General features: G+C 38.7%; 1 protein-coding gene across 32 annotated transcripts in view; it reads left to right on the top strand.

The window, feature by feature from the left end:
• LOC147365801 (uncharacterized) overlaps positions 1-27,461 on the top strand; it is an 856,584-nt gene that overhangs the window by 172,090 nt on the left and 657,033 nt on the right. For 4 of the 32 annotated variants that reach the window (XR_015132785.1, XR_015132788.1, XR_015132787.1 and 1 more), the window contains exon 1: positions 17,605-18,302. The exons of 1 other annotated variant lie outside the window; for it this stretch is intronic. Coding sequence is in view for 6 of the 31 variants with exons in the window: in XM_086317212.1 (XP_086173338.1) it covers positions 18,167-18,302 (136 nt within the window). In the remaining 25 variants the exon portion in view is untranslated. Of the gene's footprint in view, positions 1-17,580; positions 18,303-27,461 lie in introns of those variants that run through there. 27 more of the 32 variants (XR_015132775.1, XR_015132795.1, XR_015132790.1 and 24 more) reach the window with 25 other exon arrangements.

Here is a 27,461-nt window from a genome sequence, read left to right as displayed (position 1 = left end):
TTTTATGGAATTTAATGGTAACTTTTGTTTAAATTCATGGATTTATTAGAAATTACTAACTGGGTGTTCAGATCCAGTGCTTTATTTTTATAAGAATTTTATCTACATTCCATTCACTCATGAAAAACACATTTTCCTAACTCATCTACTTTAACAGTAGGACTAAAAATGCCTTAGGATAGGAAAGTGAGAACTGAGAAGAGCTCTGTCTAAAAGGAGATTTCGGTTGGCATACTGTTCAGAAAGACATAGATTAAGATGGCCAGACATCCAGATTGTCTTTTCCAATTGTAATTCAATTCACTTTAACAAATAGTTTTCTAATGGTCTAAAAATTATAAGACATTGGATTGGATTGGGCAGGAAATAAACATATGGGATATCCTTCTTCCCCTAAGTAGTTTACTTTGGTTGGGTTTGGGGGAGGCAATAAACCTTGTGCATATGTAGCTGTTGTAGGAAGCAGGAGTAAGTGGGTTTTGTTAAGGAGCTATCAGTATGGTGCTATAATGTAACAAGCCCAAATAAATGTTATTCATTTAGGATTGAGGGCGTTATTAAGCCTTTAAGGAGGGAGCTATTTTTGAAATAAACATTGGAAGAAAAAAGTTTTTAAAAGCAGAGAAATGCATGTCAGAAGGAGGGAAAATCGTGAACCAAATGCAGTTTTAATTTGCCAGCAAGTAGTAGTAGTGTCAGTTGCTCAGTCGTGTCCGACTCTTTGCGACCCCATGGACTATATAGCCCACCAGGTTCCTCTGTCCATGGGATTCTCCAGGCAAGAATACTGGAGTGCGTTGTCATTCCCTTCTCCAGTGCCAGCAAGTAGGGGGATTATAAAGGGTTTTGACAGAGATTGGATTGCGTTTTAGGCAATGACTTTTAAGATGAAGTTCAAACAAACACTTCAGCAGATGACATAGAATTCCATGGGTATTTCTTTATTTGGTGAAATGTAATAATACTGGAGTGGCACCCCACTCCAGTACTCTTGCCTGGAAAATCCCATGGGCAGAGGAGCCTGGTAGGCTGCAGTCCATGGGGTCGCTAAGAGTCGGACAAGACTGAGTGACTTCAACTTCACTTTTCACTTTCATGCACTGGAGAAGGAAATGGCAACCCACTCCAGTGTTCTTGCCTGGAGAATCCCAGGGACGGGGGAGCCTGGTGGGCTGCCGTCTACAGGGTCACACAGAGTCGGACACGACTGAGGCAACTTAGCAGCAGCAGCAACAAGGTCTTAATATAAATCTCTTTATAATCTGGATTCAATCTATTTACCACTCCCCCTTCCCCATACACCAAGATTAAAAGTAGAACCTAGGGAAATTCTAAAATATAAAGGATGAACATAGAATTATAAGTTGAAAAAATGGCTGAGAAGAAACAACAGTATAAAAAAAAATATGGAGGAAATAAGCTAAGATAGAATGATGTAAGAACATATACTTTTCAGCTTAGAATAATCCTGACACCAAAGCTAGAAAAGGACAATAACAAATAAAATTGCCAATGTTCTTTATCAACACAGACTAAAAATTCTGAGTTGAGTCATATATAACTGGAAATCAGTTATATATAGAAAGAAAAATGACCAAGCAAAGTTTATTCCAGGAAAGAAAGGATGGTTTAAAGTTTGAAAATTGATCAGTATAATTCATCACATTAATAGTATATAATGGTCTCAATAGATGCAGAGAAATACTTGATAAAATTCAACACCCATTTATGATAAAAACTCTCAGCAAACCAGAAATTTAAGGTCACTTTCTTAATCCAACAAAGAATATCTGCAGTTCAGAAACTTGCTACAGCCATTTGAAAAGTATTTTCATGGAATGACTTGGGGCAGGGGGTAAAGCCTGTCTAAAAAGGAATGAGAATAAGAGCATTCAATGTGACTTATTTACAAGGCTTGGCTACAATGGGGAAAAGGGTGATAGTCCCAGGAAGATATTACAAAGGTGTTTTTTGGATTTTATTATTTTTGGTATTTTGAAAACTAGGGAAAATGAACTATTCATCATTATCTAAATAGAGAAACCAGAGATCAAATTGCCAACATCCACTGGATCATTGAAAAAGCAAGAGAGTACCAGAAAAAACATGGATTTCTGCTTTATTGAGTACGCCAAAGCCTTTGACTGTGTGGATCACAATAAACTGTGTAAAGTTCTGAAAGAGATGGGAATACCAGAACACCTGACCTGCCTCTTGAGAAACCTGTATGCAGGTTAGGAAGTAACAGTTATTACTGGACATGTTACTGGACATATAACAACAGACTGGTTCCAAATAGGGAAAGGAGTATGTCAAGGCTGTATATTGTCACCCTGCTTATTTAACTTCTATGCAGAGTACATCATGAGAAACGCTGGGCTGGAAGAAGCACAAGCTGGAATCAAGATTGTCGGGAGAAATATCAATAACCTCAGATATGCAGATGACACTACCCTTATGGCAGAAAGTGAAGAAGAACTAAAGAGCCTCTTGATGAAAGTGAAAAAGAGTGAAAAAGTTGGCTTAAAGCTCAACATTCAGAAAATGAAGATCATGGCATCTGGTCCCATCACTTTATGGGAAATAGATGGGGAAACAGTGGAAACAGTGTCAGACTTTATTTCTTTGGGCTCCAAAGTCACTGCAGATGGTGATTGCAGCCATGAAATTAAAAGATGCTTACTCCTTGGAAGGAAAGTTAAGACTAACCTAGACAGCATATTAAAAAGCAGAGACATTACTTTGTTAACAAAGTTCCATCTAGTCAAAGCTATGGTTTTTCCAGTGTCATGTATGGATGTGAGAGTTGGACTATAAAGAAAGCTGAACACCGAAGAATTGATGCTTTTGAACTGTGGTGTTGGAGAAGACTCTTGAGAGTCCTTTGGACTGCAGGGACATCCAACCAGTCCATCCTAAAGGAAATCAGTCTTGGGTGTTCATTGGAAGGACTGATGTTAAAGCTGAAACTCCAGTACTTTGACCACCTCATGTGAAGAGCTGACTCACTGGAAAAGACCCTGATGCTGGGAGGGATTGAGGGCAGGAGCAGAAGGGGACAACGGAGGAGGAGATGGTTGGATGGCATCACCAACTCGATGGACATGGGGTTTGGTGGACCCTGGAATTTCCTGATGGACAGGGATGCCTGGTGTGCTGCAGTTCAAGGGGTCACAAAGAGTCAGACACAACTGAGTGACTGAACTGAACTGAAATAGACCCATGAAGTTTTACTCACTGTGTTTTACATATTGTGTATATCTAGAGAGTGAAAGTGAAAGTCACTTAGTTATGTCTGACTCTTTGCAACCCCATGGATTATACAGTCTATGGAATTCTCCAAGCCAGAATACTAGAGTGGGTAGCTGTTCCCTTCTCCAGGGGATCTTTCCAACCCAGGGATTGAACCCAGGTCTCCCACATTGCAGGCAGATTCTTTACCAGCTGAGCCACCAGAAAAGCCTGGTGTATATCTGGGGATTAACAGAAAAGAGATGCACACTTAAAGGATTTAACTGGAGAGAGCTAAATATTTGGACTCTTGAAAGATATACAGGGACTTGTGGTATTAGAATGTTTTACCACCCCTAGATCTAAAGTTGTAACAGTTAGAATTATGTAGTCCAACAAGATTAGTATTCTGAATTCTCTTTCTTCCCACCCTCTGTTATCTTCCAGGCATCTGCCATTGGCTTATCCTAACAAAACAAAGGGCAAGGAATCCTGGTTAATGTAGTCCATAGGAGTTACTATTGTAAGTCACATAGAGATGGGCAGGAAGAGATCTGAAGAGGCCAATGAAGACTAGTTAGCACATATATGTTCTAGTCTAACTGTTATGCCCTTCCCTACTTTTCTATCTTGCAAAATCCTCTTTTCTCTTTAAGGCTCAATCCATAAGAAATGTTCTATATGGACTCACAGTGCTTCCCAAGCAAGGACAGGTGATTTCTCTTCTATTTGTATTTATGCATCTGTTGCAAAGACTATTTATTAGTGCAAGTACATGACAGACACAGTCTTAACCTGTATTATTTATCTTATTTACCCAAATACTCTTTTAAGGTAGATAGAAAGCAATGGCAACCCACTCCAGTACTCTTGCCTGGAAAATCCCATGGACGGAGGAGCCTGGTGGGCTGCAGTCCATGGGGTCGCTAAGAGTCGGATACGACTGAGCATCTTCACTTTCACTTTTCACTTTCATGCATTGGAGAAGGACATGGCAACCCACTCCAGTGTTCTTTCCTGGAGAATCTCAGGGATGGGGGAGTCTCGTGGTCTGCCGTCTATGGGGTCACACAAAGTCAGACACGATTGAAACGACGCAGCAGCAGCAGCAGCAGCAGCAGCATAGCCATTTAACCTCAAGGAATCCTAGGCTTAGCAGGTTAAATAACTTGTCCAAATGTACTTAGCTGGTGACTTGCAATTTGTTCATACTACCTCCATCACTCCATGCTCCCATAATGTTTTGTGTGTAGATCAGATAAAGCATTTACCACATTCTATTTTCTGAAATTCAAGCAAGAAAATCATACTTGTGGCAAATGATCACAGAATGTCAACAGTCAAGCTACTCATCCTGGTGCCTTTAATCACTAGTAATTGTTTGAGTTTCTGTAGGACGAGATCCTGGACAGGGTTCATATCTGGTATCTGTCCCAGTGACAAATGAAATGATAGCAGAGCATGGAGTCAGAGTTCTACTTTATTAGGCAGGTACACTTCTGTTGCAAATGATAAAATCCTCCTTAATGTAGTTTTTTTTTTTTTAATTAAGTTTATTTTATTTTTAAACTTTACATAATTGTACTAGTTTTGCCAAATATCAAAATGAATCCGCCACAGGTATACATGTGTTCCCCATCCTGAACCCTCCTCCCTCCTCCCTCCCCATACCATCCCTCTGGATCGTCCCAGTGCACCAGCCCCAAGCATCCAGTATCGTGTATCAAACCTGGACTGGCATCTCGTTTCATACATGATATTTTACATGTTTTACCCCAATGTTCATTGCAGCACTGTTTATAATAGCCAGGACATGGAAGCAACCTAGATGTCCATCAGCAGATGAATGGATAAGAAAGCTGTGGTACATATACACAATGGAGTATTACTCAGCCATTAAAAAGAATACATTTGAATCAATTCTAATGAGGTGGATGAAACTGGAGCCTATTATACAGAGTGAAGTAAGCCAGAAGGAAAAACACCAATACAGTATACTAACACATATATATGGAATTTAGAAAGATGGTAACAATAACCCTGTGTACAAGACACAAAAGAGACACTGATGTATAGAACAGTCCTTAATGTAGTTTAAGCAACAAAAGAAAATATATTCGTCCATGTAGCTAGCAAGGCCAAAATGAACCTGACTTCAGTTCAGTTCAGTTCAGTTCAGTCGCTCAGTTGTGAACCTGACTTAAATGTACATAAGTAAATCTAAGGGCTCAAGGGTTCATACAATTTTTCAGGGTTTTTTCTCCTTGCCAATCTCTCTGTTTTACTTTTTTATCTTTTTCCTGACTATTGCTCAATTTTCTTCTGACAAGTTTTCTCTGCTGCCACTGGTAGCCTTTGCTTTAGATGGCCCCTCCTTAGTACATCTAGCTGTAAGAGAATGTCTTTCCAATATCCATTTATCAATTTAAGAAGGCATTTGTTTGGTCTTGCTTATTTGTTAAATGCTTACCCCAGGGTTAATCACTGTGATAGAGAAACTGGTCCCATTAACTGGTCATCATGTTTGAGATATAAGTCCACTGCTAAGGATGGGAAAGGAACTTACTGTAGGATGCTAGAAAAATAATGAGATTTAATGGGAAATGTGCTGGGTAGTCTACCCAAATAACTATCACAATCTTTTCCCAATCTTCTTGCCAAATCTATTTTCAAATTAAGTGTATTCTTATTTCAAAACATGTTTTTGCTTTTTCTTTGTGTGCCAGTTCTATCATCAAGTGTTTTAGGACATAATTTGCTCAGTCGTGTCTGACTCTTTGCAACCCCATGAACCACAGCACGCCAGGCCTCCCTGTCCATCACCAACTCCAGGAATCTGCCCAAACCCATTTCCATTGTGTTGGTGATGCCATCCAACCATCCCATCCTCTGTCATCTCCTTCTCCTCCTGCCCTCAATCTTTCCCAGCATCAGGGTTTTTTCAAATGAGTCAGTTCTTCGCATCAGATGGCCAAAGTATTGGAGTTTCAGCTTCAACATCAGTCCTTCCAAGGAACACCCAGGGCTGATCTCCTTCAGAATGGACTGGTTGGATCTCCTTGCAGTCCAAGGGACTCTCAAGAGTCTTCTCTAACACCACAGTTCAAAAGCATCAATTCTTTGGTGCTCAGCTTTCTTCACAGTCCAACTCTCACATCCATACATGACCACTGGAAAAACCATAGCCTTGACTAGATGGACCTTTGTTGGCAAAGTAATGTCTCTGCTTTTGAATATGCTATCTAGGTTGGTCATAACTTTCCTTCCAAGGAGTAAGCGTCTTTTAATTTCATGGCTGCAGTCACCATCTGCAGTGATTTTGGAGCCCCTCAAAATAAAGTCATCCACTGTTTCCACTAGCATGAGTCTAATTATTAAAAGTAGGATATTTTCACCCTTGTGAAAAATCTTTATCACTATAGTTAGTTCAGCACAGTGAATCTGTATTGCAGTTTATCCATATTGTCAGACTCTTAAAAGCACAAGAATAGCTTCATATTGAATGATGTTTTATAATGGTCTCTACTGTTTTTCAGGCTGACATAAGATGTATCTGACAACCCATTGACATGTATCTGACATGTATCCAAATTACTTTTATCCTCTGCCAGCTGTATCAATATTTCTTAAACTTTTGGGGTCAATAAGAATCTGATGAAAGCTGAGGACTCACTCCCTAGAAAAATGTACATATAAACATACCATGATTTTTTTTTATAGAATACTATGGAGTTCACTGGAGAAGGCAATGGCACTCCACTCCAGTATTCTTGCCTGGAAAATCCCATGGACGGAGGAGCCTGGTAGGCTGCAGTCCATGGGGTTGCTAAGAGTCGGGCACGACTGAGCGACTTCACTTTCACTTTTTACTTTCATGCATTGGAGAAGGAAATGGCAACCCACTTCAGTATTCTTGCCTGGAGAATCCCAGAGACGGAGGAGCCTAGTGGGCTGCCGTCTACAGGGTTGCACAGAGTTGGACACAACTGAAGTGACTTAGCAGCAGCAGCAGCATGGAGCTCACATATCTCTAAGATAGAGAATAGCTTTTGATGTGAGGAAAACAAAGCAGACATATGCACATAGAGTTGGTACCTTGATGAGGAGTACACAGTGTTTTGTAAGCTTTGTTTTCAAGCCTTCAGAATGTTTAGACGTAAAGCATCATCAGATTTACACTTTAATTATATTGCTTTGTCTAAAGATAAGAAATGAATTTAAGGTTATTGGAAAGATAGGTGCAAGAGAGATAAGTCAAGAAACTAGTATACATATAAAGGAGGTCAATCAGGCAGGACTTCCTAATTTATTATAAGTAGGGGTTGGGAGAAGGAGAATTCAAGGATGAACCTCAAGCTTCCAAATGGATTATGGTGACATTAACAGACTACCAAAATCACTGCAGATGGTGATTGCAGCCATGAAATTAAAAGACGCTTACTCCTTGGAAGGAAAGTTATGACCAACCTAGATAGCATATTCAAAAGCAGAGACATTACTTTGCCAACAAAGGTCCGTCTAGTCAAGGCTATGATTTTTCCAGTAGTCATGTATGGATATGAGAGTTGGACTGTGAAGAAAGCTGAGTGCTGAAGAATTGATGCTTTTGAACTGTGGTGTTGGAGAAGACTCTTGAGAGTCCCTTGGACTGCAAGGAGATCCAACCAGTCCATTCTAAAGAAGATCAGTCCTGGGTGTTCTTTGGAAGGACTGATGCTAAAGCTGAAACTCCAGTACTTTGGCCACCTCATGCGAAGAGTTGACTCATTGGAAAAGACTCTGATGCTGGGAGGGATTGGGGCAGGAGGAGAAGGGGACAACAGAGGATGAGATGGCTGGATGGCATCACTGACTTGATGGATGTGAGTTTGAGTGAACTCTGGGAATTGGTGATGGACAGGGAGGCCTGGCGTGCTGCAGTTCATGGGGTTGCAAAGAGTCGGACATGACTGAGCGACTGAACTGAACTGAGACTAGAAATAGTAGAGGAGGAGCAATTTGGTGATTTATGGTGACCTCTGTCAAATCGCTGAAATTTAAGTTACATGAGTTAAGGTTAGATAGTTGGACATATATAGGATCTATGTTTATGATGACAATCTGGAATTCTTCTGCAGGACAGTGTTTCTAAACCTTAACACACAGAAGAGTCACTTAGAAACTCTATGGAAACAGATTGCTGGGTCCTACTCTCAGAGTTTTTGATTCGGTAGGTCTGGGGTAAGGCTGGAAAATATTTTATCTTCTAATAGCCTCCCAGGTGATACTGGTGCTGTTCTGGATATCTGGAAGACCACACTGGAAAACACTGATGTAGAAGACCTTTGTTGTTTTCAGTTTCTATCCAACTTTTTATTTTCTTGTTACAGCATCCCTTTCAGTGCCGCCAACATCCTTTGGGAAATTGCTTCTCTCTTACTCCAGCCATTCTATTCTTGTTTTTCTGCCTATGTTCATTCATGTATGATTACACACGGAGAGATACATCTATATAGAAAACCATTTTCTTAGAAACAATAAAATGGTGGCTGTCAGGGGCTGGGGACAGGGTGGGATAGGTGATATTGGTCAAAGGGTGTGTGTGTGTGTTAGTCACTCATTCGTGTCCCACTCTTTGCGATCCCATGGACTGTAGCCCACCAGGCTCCTCTGTCTATGGGATTCTCTGGGCAAGAATACCAGAGTGGGCTGCCATTTCCTTCTCCAGGGGATCTTCCCGTCTCAGGGGTTGAATCTGGGTTTCCTGCTTTGCAGGAAGATTCTTTCCTCTCTGAGCCACCAGGGAAGCCCTGGTCAAAGGGTAAAGCATTCAATTATGTAAGTTCTGAGGATCTAATGTACAGCTTGGTGACTTTAGTTTAACATAAGGTATTGTTTATGTCAAAGTTGCTAAGAGTAGATCGTATATCTTCTCACCACCAAGAAAAAGAAGTTGACTGTGCAAGATGATAGATGTGTTAATTATCTTCTTTATCTTGGTAATCATTCCACAATGTATATAATTCAAATAATCTCATTGTACACTTTAAATATATATGTTTATATTTGTCAATTACACCTCAATAAAGTTGGGGGAAAAAAGAAGAGAATGAAACCACCACACAGGAAAAGCTAGAAACAGAGAAGGAGAACAAAAGAGAAGAGAAAACAAAGTACAGAAAAGAATTTGCCATTCATCCCTCAAGCTGGATCCAGCGCTTGCCTTCCCAATTACTTGAGCAATAAATTCTCTCTTTAAGTCAGCTAGAATGTGTTCCTGTAACTTTCTATGAGAAAGTCCCAATATATTTTCCTTTTATTTTTTTAAAAGACTTTTTGAGATTCTGATTCCCATTTGTGATATCTGGTTAGTAAAGCAAGTTGTAAATATTCTTTGTTTAAAAAATTCAATAATGTTTGCTGCTGCTACTGCTAAGTCGCTTCAGTCGTGTCCAACTCTGTGTGACCCCATAGATGGCAGCCCACCAGGCTCTGCCGTCCCTGGGATTCTCCAGGCAAGAACACTGGAGTGGGTTGCCATTTCCTTCTCCAACGCATGCAAGTGAAAAGTGAAAGTGAAGTCGCTCAGTTGCGTCCAACTCGTAGCGACCCCATGGACTGCAGCCTACCAGGCTCCTCCATCCATGGGATTTTCTAGGCAAGAATACTGGAGTGGCTTGTCATTGCCTTCTCATGTTTATATTTTCCCAAATCAAGTAAAATCAATATAATTCAAAGTCTATTTGCAAAGTTCAGTTTTTGTTCTTGTTGCTTCAACTTTAGCACAGACCACAGCTGGGTTATAAGGCATTTTACTGATTTGGTTACCTTAAAATAAACACCAATCTAAGTAGAATTAGCCATAGAATATACACTGGCATGGGCTGTGTTGAATGGTTTCTACTCTGATGGTGGTGGTGTTATCATTACTGATTTAGAGGGACACAGTCAGATTTCTGTCTTGTAATATTTTGCAAGCAGTTCTGCTTTCACAAGTTCAGTTGCTCTTAGTATTTTTCTTTTATTATAATAAAATTAATAGGAAGGAGACCACCTGAGGCACATTAATTAATAGTTAAGAGAAAAATTTTGACCTATTTTCCTTCTTCATTCCTCCAACTGGATAGATAATATGTTTTCACTAATAAAACTGAGCCTGCTGCAATGCTGTATGTAATGTGAATTACCTTTCTGTGGGGAGCCAGGAGAACTTAGTGTAACTTAGTGTAACATGCAAAATCTCTGGAGAATACCAGATCTTGTTTTTGTTTCTCCTTGAATTGTCTCTCTGGTGTGCCTTGTGGTCTTTAGAGGGATTCTAAAGCATCTGGATATTGTGGAAAAGGAAAAAAAACCAGATTAGCAATGACTTGATGAAGTTTGTTTCACTTCTTATATTGCTAACTGTGCAAAATTGTTAATGTGTCTCTTTACTATTTCTGGTCTCTTCAATATCTTTGTGACAGTTGAAGAAGAAAGACAAATGCCCATGATTCATCTTGTTCAGATAGAATATTTCTAATATTAAAAGAAAAGTAGAATATTACCTTTTGATGAGGCCTACTGGTCCAGAGACAAACAGGACCTTAATAATCTATCATTATTGAATGAAGATAATAAATGACATTTCTCTTATTCTCAAGACATCATTTTAACAGAAACTTTGGAGGAAGGGGTTACTTTATATCCACAGGGGAGAAATTATTATTTTTTTTAATTGAGAGTTAGGTATAAACCCCGAAACTGTTATTCTCTAGTTATTTTATTAACTTACAGATGCATGAAGCTCTTCCAAGCCTATTTAATTTGTGCCTGTGACTTCTCTTTAAGAGCAAGGACAGATAGTGCACATTTCTTGGATATAGCACAAACAGGATCTTATTTCATTTGTTAGTTGAGTAGAAGCTGAACAGAGCTTTTTTTGGAGAATATAAAACAGAGTTTCCCACTGAGCTAACCTCATTTTCTAGGATTGTACCATTGCCCTCACCATATGTCCGGCTGCATTATTATAAAGACATCCAACTGCTGAGGTTATTTCTGTTTCTAGTAAATAGGTGCTAGTTATATTTCTAAAATTGTCCTTATGCAAGTTAAATTTTCTTATGAAAGAATGATCAGAACTAATGTACAATGATTTTGATGATGTAAATTCAATTAGAGGAAATGACATATAAAAAAGAGAAGGATGGGGCAGTGGTTAGGGGTACTAGAGAGATAGATTGGAGTACAATATGAATGTTAGGCTAGGGAATTTGGAATTAATTCCAGTACCATGGAACTCCTTATAGTAGTTGGCGTGGGTCTCTGGATATCATTGCAGATTCAAACTAAAGCCATATGTGAAAGTTTTTTTTTGTGTGTGTGTGAGAACTTTTACTCCCAGCACCATTACCAAGCTTCGTGTCTGATGTGAGAGATGTGAGAGTGGAGAGGGGGCTGTCTCCTCTTCAGCCAAAGATTATTTCATTTCAGATCCTTTGTTTCCATTCAGATAGCCCCTCCATCCATCCTCCTGCCAGCCTCTGTCTGATATATGCAGTTATTGTAAACCAACTTTCTCTTGCAGCAGGCTCCTACAATTTTCTCATAAACATGGTGCATGAAAGCAGCATAACCTGTTTTTGAAGCATTGTACACATGCAAAGTATACATCAAGAAAAAGACTAGTAATCAAGAGTTGCAGTTCTAGAGTCACAATGCATTGGGTCAATTCTATGTTCTGATCATTTACTTGCCATGTGACTCAGAAAATGACTTAACCTCCTTCAGTCTTTGTAAAATGAGGATAGTGTATGGATCTCATATGATTATTTCAAAGTGTTAATGCATCAGCACCTGTGAAGCACTGATAACCCTGCACAATACAAAGTAATGTCTCAATAGATGTCTGAAATATTTTTATAGGTTTTGACCTGATGAGAGTCCTAATCAGTTAACATGCTGCTGCTGCTAAGTCGTTTCAGTTGTGTCCGACTCTGTGCAACCCCATGGCCAGCAGCCCACCAGGCTCCCCTGTCCCTGGGATTCTCCAGGCAAAAATACTGGAGTTGGTTGCCATTTCCTTCTCCAATGCATGCAAGTGAAAAGTGAAAGTGAAGTCGCTCAGTCATGTCCAACTCCTAGTGACCCCATGGACTGCAGCCTACAAGGCTCCTCTGTCCATGGGATTTTCCAGGCAAGAGTACTGGAGTTAATACGAGTGAATGGAAAAAGCAAGGGGTTTTTAGTCAAGTGAATGTGACTTCAAATCTTGGCTCTGCTGCTACCAGCTGTGTGAACTTGGGCCTCTTTGAGCCCACCTTCATATCAAAGAATTGCTCAGCAGGCAGACTCAGCCTCCAAGTAATAGAATGTCCTACTTGAAATGGCTTAACGAATAAGGAAAAAAGTTCTACCTTGTGTAACCTGCAGTCCAAGGGGATGGAGGTGCAGTGTGTCACTTAACTATTTTCTTACTACTCTTTGGCTTCAGCCTTTCTCTCCCTGTCAATTTTGTTCTCAGTCTGGCTCCTCTCATGGTCCCAAGTTGGTGGCTGGGGCAACTTGGGCAAGATGCTCCCTTTTCCTACCTAAAATGAGAAAGAGAGATTCTTAGCTAATCATGAAATACAAGTTCTTCCTTTTACCCTTCTGAATCATTTTAGGGCACATAGCCACCGTTAGACCAATCACAAGAGTCAGAAAATTAGCATAGAATAATTAGAATCTTCCTTTAGAACAGATGAAGATAGAAATCTGAAAAAAAATCAGAGTTCTATTTGGAAAAATGAAAGGGAAATGGATATTGCATGGGCAACTAGGTATGTTCATCACAATTTGTTTTTAATATTAAATAAGACAATATAATGTCATTTAATATTAAATCAGATAGCATAGTGTTATATTAAATAAGATGCTATTTAATATTGAATAAGATAAGTAACATGTATATCATAGCACCCAACTGCAGTACCAAAATGCTAGTTCTTTTCTTTCTGTTGTAATTTTCTTATTCAATAACACTTCTTAAACTGAGGCTTTATCTAGCATTGATAAAGTTGGCATTTTCAACTGATTAGTTGAAAATAAGGAAGGTGGGGGAGCTGAAGGGAGAGACTTAAGAGGAGTTAGAACAAGTTACAAGATTATTATAGTACTTCAGGTAAGATGTAATAAATCCCAAACCATGGAGGAGACAAACTGGAAGATAGTGATAAATGTGAAAATATTATGAAGCTACAGTTCATAGGATCGGTGAGTGACTGGTGATAGGAGATGGATGGTAGGAAAGGAGGTATTTTAAGATTTTGAATCTGGTTGCCAGGAAGAATGCCAGTATCTTTAATACAGAGAGAAGAGCTGGTTTAGGGGAAGCAGGATGACTTTGGTTCATGTTGTCTTAGGTCTTCAAAGGTCTGGCAGATATCCAAGCAGATAATTCATGAGATTATTAGTTTAGTGTGGAGGCTAGACCCTTTGGTTCATTCAGATAGGGGTGTTAGACAATGAAATTTCAGGAAGGATTGTGCACATCTAAATGAAATGATTAAGCAAAGGAGTTAAGGAATGGCTACATCTATAAATAGAAAGAGAATGATCAAAGAGAATGTCAAAAAACAGATATGACCCAATAATAGATGCTGCTGCTGCTGCTAAGGCGCTTCAGTTGTGTCCGACTCTGTGCGACCCCACAGACGGCAGCCCACCAGGCTCCACCCTCCCTGTGATTCTCCAGGCAAGAACACTGGAGTGGGTTGCCATTTCCTTCTCCAATGCATGAAAGTGAAAAGTGAAAGTGAAGTCGCTCAGTCGTGTTCAACTCTATGCGACCCCATAGACAGCAGCCTACCAGACTCCTCTATCCATGGGATAACTTATTTCAAATAAAGGGGTATTCAACAATGTTTAATGCACAGATGTTTCAGGAGTTTAAAAACAGAAAAGACACAGGACTCAGTGATTAGAAGGTCAATACTACCTTTGAATAAGCAAATTCAATAACATCAGTAATGAAAGTTCAGAAACTTGGGGTCATCAGAAAAAGACTACGGAAATAGCTGCTCTTTCAAAAACTTGGTGGTAAAGTGAGAGTCATGGGGTGGAAAGCACAAGATGCTACTGGATTGAGGGGTTATTTTTGTTTAAATTCAGAGAGAACTGAACAGATTTGTGGGAGAAGAAACAGAATCTGGATAAGAGAAAAGACTGAAGATGCAAGGAAAAGGGGCAACGATAGAAGAAAAAGAGGCAATGATAGAACGCCTCTCAAGTTTTAAGAACTTACCATGTGGCAGGCACTGTTAGGATTCCATTTTTCAAAGGCAGAACCTGGGTTTGTGTGATGTTAAATAACTTATGCAGGTTCTTACAATTAAAGGGGTAGAGCCACGCTAGGTGACTACGTGGGATTGCAAACTCCGTGCTCCCTGCTGCAATGTGATTTCAGCCCCTGGAGGAGGGTGGTTAGGGGCCATCCGAAGTACCAGTGAAGAGAGGAATTCACTTTGGCAAAGAGGAGAGGAAGTTCTTTTTCACATCTATTTTTTAAAATTTTTATTGGAGTATAGTTGACTTAAAATTTTGTGTTATTTTCTTCTATATAACAAAGTGAATCAGTTCTACATATATATGTGTGTACATATATATATATATATATATATGCTCTTCAAAATTCTTTTCCTGTATAGCTCATTACAAAAAGTTAAGAAGAGTTCCTGTACTATACAGCAGGTCCTTATTAGTTATTTTATATATAGTAGTGTAGGACAAAGAGAAAAAGAGAAAATGAAGGTGGGGAAGCATTTGAGATGGAGGAGGAGATTGAAAAGTGCAAGCGAAAGTTCCTTAACTTGCTCGTCAGAGCCCTGCCTTCAGAACACAGAGCCAGGAAGATTTCTTAGCTTTAAGAAAATAGGAAAATTTCTAATAATCAATACATAACTTGCCCTTTCACCACCTCTTTGGCCAAATTTAACAGTTGTTACTTATAAAGTTTCTCCTTTAGTACAGAATGAGTTAACATCATCAAAAAGAATTGTAAGAAAGGTATATAAATGGTAAATATAAAAGTTAAACACCTTAAAAATACTCATAGAGTGAGTGACTGAGCCCATGAGTACTTAGAATTGGTAAACAGTTGTATAATATATATCATTTTACCAGTAGTATGAAGGGATATTATAATAATTGTTATTTTTTTTCATACTTTATTTTACCTAATAACCCTAGTTAGCTGGGCATTTTGGACCATTGCCTCAGGAAAGAGAAACACAGAAGAAAGCAGAGAAAATAGGGCATTAATTCTTAATTTTTGAAGTTTTGAGGCTAGGCCTCTGAAACTGAACAAAAAATCTGGATAATGCAAAATGATGAAAGTGACATAAAGAGCAATAAAATTCTGCCACAATTTGTCTGCCATTGGTGTTGACAGACATCTGTGACATAAAGTGAGATGTGGAGGAAAGGTGGAAGGGAAACCAGGAGTGAGGAGATGCTGTGATCCCTGACAGGATCCGGGGGGAACCACAGCTGCCTGATGGAGATCTGAAGATTGAAGAGCAGAGTACACTTTTAATGGGTTCAACTCAGAGAGGAACTTCTGGCTTAGTGTATCTATAGAGTGTATATAGACAGATGGATCCACAATTGCTTTTTTATTGTTTCTTGCATTTAACTGGAGTGTAAGAAAAATTGAGTGACCACTATATGTGGGAAAGCCCCACAGAAAAGGAAAACAAGTTCCCCCCTGTCTGGGGGAACTTGGCTGGCTTTCTCCAGGCTCAGAATGAAGCAGGAAAGACAGAATGACTCCAAAAAGGACTTGTAGAAGTTCACTGAGAGAGAGAGAGCCAGTTCTGAAGCATGCCAAGAACAAGAGATGACTCAGGATTCTGACATGAATAGATGATGATGCAGAACAAAGCACCTACCTCCTAACCTGGATGGCTCAGTACTGAAAAAATGATTCCTATACCCCTCCCCACCAAATTCGCCTTGTGGGTGTTGGTGAATAACCACAGTGACATACTCACTGTGAGAATACCCATATAGTAACAAGAGAGTCATTCTTTTCATAAGAATATGATTCGATGTTTACATTTCATAATTTCAAAGGGCTAGAAATAGAAAGTGAAAAAAAGTCAAAGTGTTAGTTGTTCAGTCGTGTCCAACTCTTTGCAACCCCATGTACTGTAGCCCACCAGGCTCCTCTGTCCATGGAATTCTCCAGGCAAGAATACTGGAGTGGGTAGCCATTCTCTTCTCCATGGGATCTTCCTGACCCACGGATCAAACCCAGGTCTCTTGCATTGCAGGCAGATTCTTCACCACCTGAGCCAAAATATGTAGCATTTTACTTCAAATGTCTAGTGCTATCTTGAAAGTCAACAATATTATAACCCTTAGTAGCAAACATGTTTCTAATGTATTAGTATTGCTTGACACACAAAGCTGTTCAGGAAATAGAAAATCCCTGGGTAGGTACATGGATGGATGAGCACATTTTTAAGTGCAAAATGAAAACAGGTTTAAAGTTCTCTAAAGTGATTTCCTCAAAAGTCAGGTGTAATCAAGATAAATGGAGAGAATATTTATTTCCTGCCATTTTGAATTATTTTTTCATTGTTTAAGTGAGTAATTATTTCTTAAGAGAATGTAAATTCTTGAGGGCAGAGTTCGGACAAACCAAAGAAGATCTTTATTCAAGCAGATCCTGAAGGCCAGAGGGATAAATATCCAACCCTGCCCAGTCAGCATTGACAGAAAGAAAGATACTGTTTAAAAGGATGAGAGTGAAATTTTAGAGCCAGAAAAGCAGTACAGGAAGTAGGTGCAAAGCTGCTGGAGAATCTCTTGTGGGGAATGCCAGCTGCAGCGTAGAGACATGGTACTATTGACAGTGACTACACCGCACATCTTGTTAGCACACCCATAATTCAAATGCAGAGGAGCTCAGGGTTACAGTTTTGAAAGGTTTACTTTAAAAGGAAATTTTTACTGGAATAAAGCAACTCGATTTTGCATATAATTTGATCTAGTGTGGTAGAAAGATCCCAGAATTTGGAGGTGGAAGGGCACTGTTTGAAGTCTGACCCAGGGAAAACCACCTCTTGACCTATTTCCTTACATGTAAAATGAAGTTCATTATACTTTTTCTACCTTGCAGCATTATGTAGATGACCAAATACAAGAATACATGAGAAAGTATTTTTGAGAGCTATCAAGTGTTATAAAATATTAGTTATTATAATTATTTTTGAAGTTGTAATTTTAAAACTATTAAACTCTCCTAGTTGCCTTAAAAATACAAAGAAAATTACACAAAGTACAGAAAACTTTTCAGAAATCAATGATCTAATCATATGATTACATAATGCTTTTCTGCCTTTCCTTCTCTTTTTTTAGTTATTCCATTAATCAGAATCCTTTTATGAGTAGAGAGGCTGTGGAGAGAATCCCCAGACCCCTGGAGCTTGACCCACAGGCCACCAGAGTCAGGCCCCATTCATATTTTCAGATCCAGCTCCTCCCCCGTCCTGTTAAACAAGTAGCAACTTAGGTCCCAGAATGAAGTAGGCTAGTCATGCCTCCTTGCCTTTAGCACTTACTCTTTCTTCTTTTGGAATACACTTTTATTGAATCATATTCATTTTGCAAGACCTACTCAGGCATCTCTGAAACTGGAAAATCATAGGTTAAATCAACTACACCTGTAACCTGCCTTCACCTCGCAAGGTCCTTTTAGCTGTTGCTCCAAAAAAACTTTGCTTATCCTCCAAACTGCAGGTAACCTAAACAGAGGGTAGTCAGGAACTTGGAGTCAGCTGTGTCTAGTTAGCCAGCTGTGTCTTGTTAGAACAGAACCACTTTAGGCTGGATAGGCCCCTCCCATCTTCCAACTGCGCATGTGTTAGCGCTGCTCAGTGACCTTTTGAGGTCAAAAGGCTGAAAGATCCGCCCTCTGAGTACAGTTGTTATGGACCAAGAATGCCGGAATGGGTTGCCATTTCCTTCTCCAAGGGATCTGCACTACCCAGGGATTGAATCTGCATCTCCTGCATTACAAACAGTTTCTCTACTGCTAAGCCACCTGGGAAGCCCCGCTGAGTGTGGTAAGTGACTCCATTTTTAAACAAGCATCTGGGAAGAAGCCCTTAGCTTTGTAATGCCTGCACAGAATGATAGTACCTTGGCTTTTTCTTATTTCCAATCACCTTTCTCTAAGCTTCTCATGCTTCTCACACCTCAGACCACCCTGCTTCTTTTTCTCGTGAATATCCCCAGCATGCCCCTCACCTTCCTAGAGGTGGGCCTCAGACTTCAGTGGGTTGATGCAAACCTTGACTTCTTAGCGTTTGGCTTGCTGTGTGCCAGGCAGATGAACCCATTTCAATAATATATCCTCCTCAGCAAAGCTTTTCTGACAACCTTTATATTTTCCTGCTAACTGTGATGCCCACCTTCCTCTTGCTTATTCTTTGTGTCGGAAAAAGGAGGCCTCCTTTGGAAATCTTTCTCTGCTCTAGTAAGGGTCTGGGTCAGAGCTCCTCTGGAGTAGAGACCGCATTTGGTAAGCTTTTCACCAGAATGTCAGCTCCAAGAGAAGTAAGACTTTGTTTTTATTCTTTGCCTTATCCTTGAAACCTAGAGCAATGCCCTGTATATAGTAGATGCGTACTAAATTCTTGTTGCTCAATAGATGCTCTTTTTAACAGGCTCTGGGGAAAACACTGCTAGTTGAAATTCTTGACTTAAATTAAAATTTGTTATTTTCTATTTTAAGAATTCAGAGTTCTTCCATATGGTGGTAAAAATAAATATATTGACTTAAGTGGACTTGTGGACTTTCTTGCACTTTTTTGTCAAGGAAATAATATTCAAATTAATTGGGAATAAAAATGGGTGAATAAATGGATGAATAAAAATTTGTCCTGTGATTTTACCGTAAGGAATGATTATTACAGGTCCTCACTCCCATCGTGCATTGAAAGCCATAACAAGGGAGAATATGGATAAACAAGAATTTTCTGTTATAGAAGTGAAATAAAACGGTAAAGAGGGAATCATCTTGATAATCCAAGTAAAAAAAATCGTTTAGCCTTATTTAGAGGCATATTCCTAGAAAGAAATGTTTTGTGGTTTTGAATCACCATAGGCAATTTTGTTAACTTTTCACTTTCTTTTGTATTTATAAGTTTTAGCTTTGGGTTAATTGTAAAAATCCTCATGATTATTCTTTTAAGAAAAATGATTCTGTGTCTTATTTGGAGTTTAAAAAGTTTTGTTTTTTAGAGCTATGACCACGTGCCATGTTGTTGGCTGTAGAGTTGTTGGGACAGACTTGATCTGACTACAAGGCCTGATAAACCCTTTTATCAAGTGCTGGCAATTCAGTTAAATAGCACCTGCTATCTCTCAAAGAGACGCTGCTAAACCGAAATTAACGCTTATGTGACTCTTCCAAGCAACTAATTTCATCAACAAAATTAGATTTCTTGGATGGGTAATTGACACAATCTGGTAACTCAGAGACTTGTCATTAAAAATTAAAAATATAGGGAAACAATATGAACTCAGGTTCTGCCACCAATCCCCTGGCAGTGGAGCATCCAAAGCAAAACTATCTCAAAGAAAGGTCGATAGCAGAATAAAGATCAAAGGGGGGACCTTCACAGAGTTCACCGAGTCTCTCTGGTCTTAGTAGAAGATAACATTCTGATTATTTTTTTCTTATTGTAAAAATTGTTTTACATTTGGGAATGTATAATGTTTGCTTAGAAAATATTGAAAATGTTTTTAGCATTTCTAGAGAGCCAGTAATGAATTTAGCTTTACTTTAATAATAAATGAAAACTTTTTCCAAGTTCCTCAAAACTTCACTACCTGCAAAATTCCAGGAGGTAGTATGACTTTTTTTTTTTGACCCCTCAATTTTTTCTCATTACAAGAATTATCTTTCCTCATGTGAAATTCTTAAGTATGATGAAAGATTTGTGCCGGAACAGCCAAGGAAAATCTTAAGTTCACAGGGAGAAAAGTTAGTGCTTTTTTATTCTGTGCCTGCCCTCATGTTTTTCTCCCATTTCAAGGTCTCTTCACCACACACCTTAAGTGTACCTAGCAACAACATGACTGCTTCTCAGAGTTGCCGCGTCAATCCCCACCCCCGCCCCAACTGATTTAGCCTTTTGGATATCCTCTTGCTTTTAATTTTGAAACCACTTATTTGGTATCTAATTTCATACTGCATTTAATTTTTTTTAAGAAACTGATTTTGCTGTTTACTGTGTATTTTCAGATTGCTTTCCAGCAATAGTGACTCAATTTGTGACACTAAACATGTATATTTGTTTGCCTGGCTCTCTACCAACATCAGTTCAGTTCAGCCGCTCAGTCGTGTCCTACTCTTTGGTTTGTCAAAGGGAAACTCAAAGTTATGAACGTCTAGAAAAAGAAACAAAAAGTTGAGCTACAAAAGACTAGTTATCAAATAGCATGATGCTGAGTCTTTAAAAAGAAAATGCCTCATGAAATTAGGAAGATTTCTGAGTTCAGATCAATCTGTTCAAAGTAGAAAGCAGCAACTTTGTGACATGATTTTTATATTCACAAAGGTCAAAACACAGTTTCAACATCTGCTTAGAAAAGAGGGACAGGCTTCTTTTTGCTGGGGAGTCCAGGTTATCTGAAATATTCAGCAAATGGTCATGACTGAGGAAAGGACCTCTGAACGTGAGACTATCTTGATAAAAACAACCAGAACTGAAGTAAACAGAGACTAAAAAAACCCAGAATACTCAAGAACTGTAGGCTAGTTACAAAAGGTATATGACATTGTGTGATGTGAATAACAAAAGGAAGGGAAAAAGGAACAGAAGGAATATTGGAAACAATAGTGACTGAGAATTCCCTCCAGATACCAAATTACAGATCTAGGAAACTTTGAACACCAAACAGAAAAATGCCAAAAAGTTACAACTTGTCTTTCTGTATTTTGTTTGTAAGTAAAAAAAGAAAAAAATCACAAAACAAGCCAAAAGAAAAATACACCTTACTTATAGAGGAACAAAGATAAGAATTACAACTAACTTCTCCTCAGAAGCCCTGTGTTGATCTCTTTTAAGGCATTATTAGTAATTAATTCAGTTGAAAACAAAATTTTGTGATTTTCTAAGTCCCATCACTTCATGGGAAATAGATGGGGAAACAGTGGAAACAGTGTCTGACTTTATTTTTGGGGGCTCCAAAATCACTGCAGATGGTGATTGCAGCCATGAAATTAAAAGACGCTTACTCCTTGGAAGGAAAGTTATAACCAACCTAGATAGCATATTCAAAAGCAGAGACACTACTTTGCCAACAAAGGTCTGTCTAGTCAAGGCTATGGTTTTTCCAGTGGTCATGTATGGATATGAGAGTTGGACTGTGAAGAAAGCTGAGTGCCAAAGAATTGATGCTTTTGAACTGTGGTGTTGGAGAAGACTCTTGAGAGTCCCTTGGACTGCAAGGAGATCCATCCAGTCCATCCTAAAGGAAATCAGTTCTGAGTGTTCATTGGAAGGACTGATGTTGAAGCTGAAACTTCAAGACTTTGGCCACCTGATGCAAAGAGCTGACTCATTTGAAAAGACCCTGATGCTTGGAAAGATTGAGGACAAGAGAAGGGGCTGACAGAGGATGAGATGGTTGGATGGCATCACAGACTCGATGGACATGAGTTTGGGTGGACTCCGGGAGTTTGTGATGGACAGGGAGGCCTGGCGTGCTGCAATTTATGGGGTTGCAAAGAATTGGACATGACTGAGCAACTGAACTGAATTTAGAGTTCTTTTTATCTTATAACCTACTAACTAAAGGCATTCATTAAATTCACAGGTCAGAATTTTTAAATTAATTTTTTATTTTGAGATAATTTTATATTCATGTAGAGTTGTAGGAACTAATACAGAAAGGTCCTGTGTACACTCTACCCAGTATCACCAATGGTAAAATCCTGCAAAACTATAATATACCAATGTCAATCTTATTTCTCTGATTTTACTCGTGTATGTATTTAGGTTCTGTGCAATTTTATCACATATGTGAGTCCATATATTCACCACCTTCAAGTTACTGAATAATTCTATTACAATAAGAATCTCTAATTGCTCTCCTTTGATGACTGTACCCCTTTCTTCCTTCATCCCCTTCAATCCATTCCTAATTTCTGATAACCTCTTGCTTCTTCACCCACCCCACACACGCCCAGTAATCAATCATGAATCTGTTCTTCAGTTGTATAATTTGTCTTTTCAAAACATCATATAAATGGAATGATATTCTGACCTTTGGGGATTGACTTTTTTCACTCAGCACCATTTCCTGCCAATTGATCCAAGTTGTGTGCCTCAGTAGTTCATTTCTTTTTATTACTGAGCACTGTTCCTTGGTATGGAGGTACGACGCTTTGTCTAACCATTCATCGATTTAGGGGCATGTGAGGTGGTTCCAGTTTTTAGCTATTCTAAGTAAAGCTGCTATGAACTTTCACGTAAGATTTTTACATGAACGTAAGTTTTCCTTTTTCTAGGATAAATGCTGAAGAATGTATTGCTGGGTAGTCTGATAATTGCCTGTCAGTTATAAGAAACTGCCAACTATTTTCTGGAGTGGCTTTGCTCTTTTGTATTCGCACATGTAACATAGGAGCCGTCTAGTTTCTCAGCATCCTCTCCAGCATTTGATGATGTCACTATTTCAGCCATTCTGACACTTGTAAGGGATATTACATTGGGGCTTTAATTTGTATTTGATTAATAATGGCACTGAAAATCTTTCCATGTGCTTATTTGCCATCTGTTTATCCTCTTTGGTGAAATGTCTGTTTATATCTTTAGCCCATTTGGTGATTAGATTGCTTTTTATCCTGTGAGTTTTAGAGTTCTAGATACTAGGACAAGATATTAATGTTTTGGTGGATATGTGTTTTGCAAATATTTTCTTCCAGTCTATTGCTTGTCTTTTCATCATTTTAAGAGTGCATTTTTGAAAGGAAACATCTTAAATTTTGATGAAGTCTAATTTAGCAATTTTTTCTTTCATGGATTAAGTTTTGGTGTCAAATCTAAGAACTTCTTGCCTAGTCCTAAATCATGAACATTTTCTGATTTTTTTTCTAAAAATTTTATAGGCTTATACTTAAAAGTGATCCATTTTGAGTTAATTTTTGGGTTGTGAGGATTATGTCAGAGTTCATTTTTTGTTAATCTATATAGATAAAACTTTTTGCTTTCTCTTTTGTGTTGAAGCTATAGTAGTAATAATGAAAACATTTTAAAGAGCCAACACATTTAAAGCATAAATCTTTTCCTGAAAATACTGTAAATTGACATGCTTATCTTTCAGACAAAACCTGCTGAAGTCATCACCTCCCTTATATATTTACTGTCCTGGAATCAGGTTCTGTATATTGTAATTTGCATTATTGTTTTCAAGATTGGTCCCAATCCAATCTCTAGATTGCCCCTGTGACAACTGTAACTAGTGAATTACAACTATAAGTAATTTAGTCTGCATTTATCCCCATCAATAACTCCTTATATCCAGGCCCAGTGGAAAATATTTTACTGGGTGAGCTGCCTAGATGGTACAGTGGTAGAGAACTCACCTGCCAATGCAGGAGACTTGGATTTGATCCCTGGGTTGGGAAGATCCCCTAGAGAAGGAAATGGCAATGCACTTCTTGTGGAGAATCCAATGGACAGAAGAGGCAGGTAAGCTACAGTTCAGGGGGTTGCAAAGAGTTGGACACGACTTAGCAACTGAACAACAGCTGCTGCTGCTGCTGCTAAGTCAATTCAGTCGTGTCAGACTCTATGTGACTCCATAGACGGCAGCCACCAGGCTCCCCCGTTCCTGGGATTCTCCAGGCAAGAACATTGGAGTGGGTTGCCATTTTCTTCTTCAATCATGAAAGTGAAAAGTGAAAGTGAAGTTGCTCAGTCGTGTCTGACTCTTAGCGACCCCGTGGACTGCAGCCTACCAGGCTCCTCCATCCATGGGATTTTCCAGGCAAAGTACTGGAGTGGGGTGCCATTGCCGTCTCTGGAACAACAGCAATTGTATTGAAACTATAATCTGCCACAAATTTTAATACTTAGGAGATTCTTAGATAACTTTCATTACTACCTTGCTTCCAAACTTCTTGAATTTATTAAATTTGTCTCATATTACTACTACTTGCTGCTCCTTGGATGTGTATTAACAATCTCAATTCTCATTTTCCTTATGGCTCTGAAAAACTTAGAATTTGCCATTTTTGTTCTTGTCACTCTAACAGCTTCCCTGTTGCCTAACTTCAAAAACTTACTGCACTATTCAAAGGGAATAAAAAAATTCAGCCTTCAGAATTGAATAGATTCACTCCCTAAGTGAAAGGTGAGAGTGAAGGATGCTCATAGTTCTTTTTGTTTGGTTGCTATTCTAGTTGTCTGCAGAAACCTCTTAGACTTTTATTTGAAACTTTGTCTTACCTTGTGTTTCAAAATAATGTTGTAGTTTAATGGATTATGAATAATGATCTTCCGGAAGATTTATGTAAAATATATCTATATTCCTGCCTAAATATATTGCCTTACTTATCCATTTGAAGTGGATACACTACTGGATCTGATTTTTTTAATAACAAAATTAAATACTTAATGTTTTTACATTGGTATTTAAAACTGGAAGTGTAGTAGTTTCCCATGCCTTTGGCAAAGTTGACCATAAATTGGGCCATACAAATTTAAAGGCAAATAAAACCCATTAAATGCCTCTCCATTCTTGACATACTTTGCCTGCAGTGTAATGCTATTCTCCCCTGAGCTCCATCACCTCTTCCTGAATGTATTAAAATATGACATTAGTGTTTTTCTCTCCTTGTTCCTTCATCAACTTTAATATCCAGCTTATCTTTTACTACTCTCGCATATAAGGACTTTGCTCCAGATGAGCTCACTGTCTCCACAAAGCTTTCTCTCACCTTCCTTTCATTCTTTTTCTGATTAGTCTACCCAACTGGAATGTATTCCTTTCTTCACTACAGTGCTTTCAGTCTTTAAGAGTAAAATATATCTTCTCAGAAAACTTTTCTGATCATCTTCCAAAGTCCATTCAGTTATCCTTCTGTCCAGCCATGTGTTCACGCATTAATCCAGTTCTTTATCCAGTAACCCAGCAAGTATCCACAGAGTCCATAGTTTTATGTGCTAGATGTTGTGATAAGCTTTTGAGTTAAAAAGACATGTCAGATATGGTGTGAATATAGACATAATTTATCAAGGAAGTTGAGAGACACTCCACTTGGGTGGCTGCTTGAAGGATTAGGAATGTTTAATGACTGGAAAAGTGTAAGGAGAACATTGAGACAAAGGCAATATGTGCAAAGTTGTGAATGTTGGTGAGAGAGAGTGAATCTGTGAGATTTTGTGCTACAAGAGCATGAAGTATAATGTGGAAAGAGGTAGGATATAAGGCTGAAGAAAGCTGAGCGCTGAAGCACTGATGCTTTTGAACTGTGGTGTTGGAGAAGACTCTTGAGAGTCCCTTGGACTGCAAGGAGATCCAGCTAGTCCATCCTAAAGGAGATTGGTCCTGGGTGTTCATTGGAAGGACTGATGCTAAAGCTGAAACTCCTATATTTTGGCCACCTCATGCAAAGAGTCGACTCATTGGAAAAGACCCTGATGCTGGGAGGAATTGGGGGCAGGAGGAGAAGGGGATGACAGAGGATGAGATGGCTGGATGGCATCACAGACTCGATGGACATGAGTTTGGGTAAACTCTGGGAGTTGTTGATGGACAGGGAGGCCTGGCGTGCTGCAATTCATGGGGTCACAAAGAGTCGGGCACAACTGAGCGACTGAACTGAACTGAAGGCTGAAGGAGTCATGAACAGTGTATACCAATCCAAAGAATGTGAGACTTTGTGAAAAGGTTGTTTTATTTAAAAAAAAAAAGTTTGATCATATTTAAGGTATATGACATCATTTGACACACATGTACGTAGTGAAGTGCTAACTTCAGTCCAGCTAACTGACGTATCTTATCCTAGCAAAGAACTTATTATAATCAAGCTAATTAGCATATCTTATCCTCATGCAGAGTTACACATTTTTTTGTGTGATGAGAACACCTGCAGTTTACTTTCTTAGAAAATTTCCAGTAGTCAATACAGTATTATTAACTGTAGTCACATTTCTGTATATTAGATCTCTGGACTTTTTCATTCTACATAACTGCAACTTGGTACATTTTGGCCAACATCTCCTTGTTTTCCCTACCTCCCTGTCCCTGCTAACTACCATTCTACTCTCTTCTTCGATACATAAGACTTTTTAGGTTCCATGTATAAGTGAGATCATGTAGCTTTTTTTCTTTGTCTGACTTACTTAGCATGATGTCTTCCAGGTTCATCCATATTGTTTTAAAAGGAAGGAGTTTCTTTTTTAAGGCTGAATGATGTTCCATTGTATAGTATATATATCATGATTACTTTATACATTCATCTGTTGATGGATACCTAGGTTTTTCTGTATCTTGGCTATTGTGGATAATACCACAATGAATATGGGAGTGCAGATATTTCTTAAAGGTACTGAAGAAATATACTCAAGAGAGAGATTGGTATATACCCAAAATAGAGATCGCTGATCATATGGTAGTTCTATTTGCAGTTTTTTGAGCAACTGTCATACTATTTTCCATAATGGCTGTACCAATTTACATTCGCACTAACAGTGTACAAGTGTTCCTTTTTCTCCACATCTTCGGTCACACTTTTTTTTTAATAATAGGCTTTAAAAAAAATAATGTTTTTTTATTAATAACATTGTTTTTTTATATAATAGACACCCAAACAGGTGTAAAGTGATACCTTACTGTGGTTTTGATTTGTATTTTCCTGATGGTTAGTGATGCTGAGTAGCTTTTCACTTATCTGTTGGTCAGCTGTATATCTTCTCTGGAAAAATATTGGGTTTTTTTGATCTTGAGTTGTATGAGTTCCTTATATAATTTGAATATATATAATAATATAAGAAGCCCTTTGTCCAACGTATGGCTTGCAAATATTTCCTCCCATTCCATAGGTTGCCTTTTTAGTTTGTTGATTGTTAACTTTGCTTTGTAGAGGCTTTTCCTTTTGTTGCTTGAACTTTTGGTAGCATATCCTAAAAATAATTGCCAAGGTTAACGTCAAGGAAATTTTCCACTAAGCTTTCTTCTCTTTATGGTTTCAGGTGTTATTTTTA

This window comes from Bos grunniens, chromosome 9 (genome assembly GCF_055505025.1).
Source record: "Bos grunniens cultivar Pamir isolate PY7600 chromosome 9, Bosgru_T2T1.0, whole genome shotgun sequence".
Classification (NCBI taxonomy): domain Eukaryota; kingdom Metazoa; phylum Chordata; class Mammalia; order Artiodactyla; family Bovidae; genus Bos; species Bos grunniens.
The sequence above is the reverse complement of the archived record's forward strand: the minus strand, read 5'-3'. Positions and strand labels throughout refer to the sequence as shown.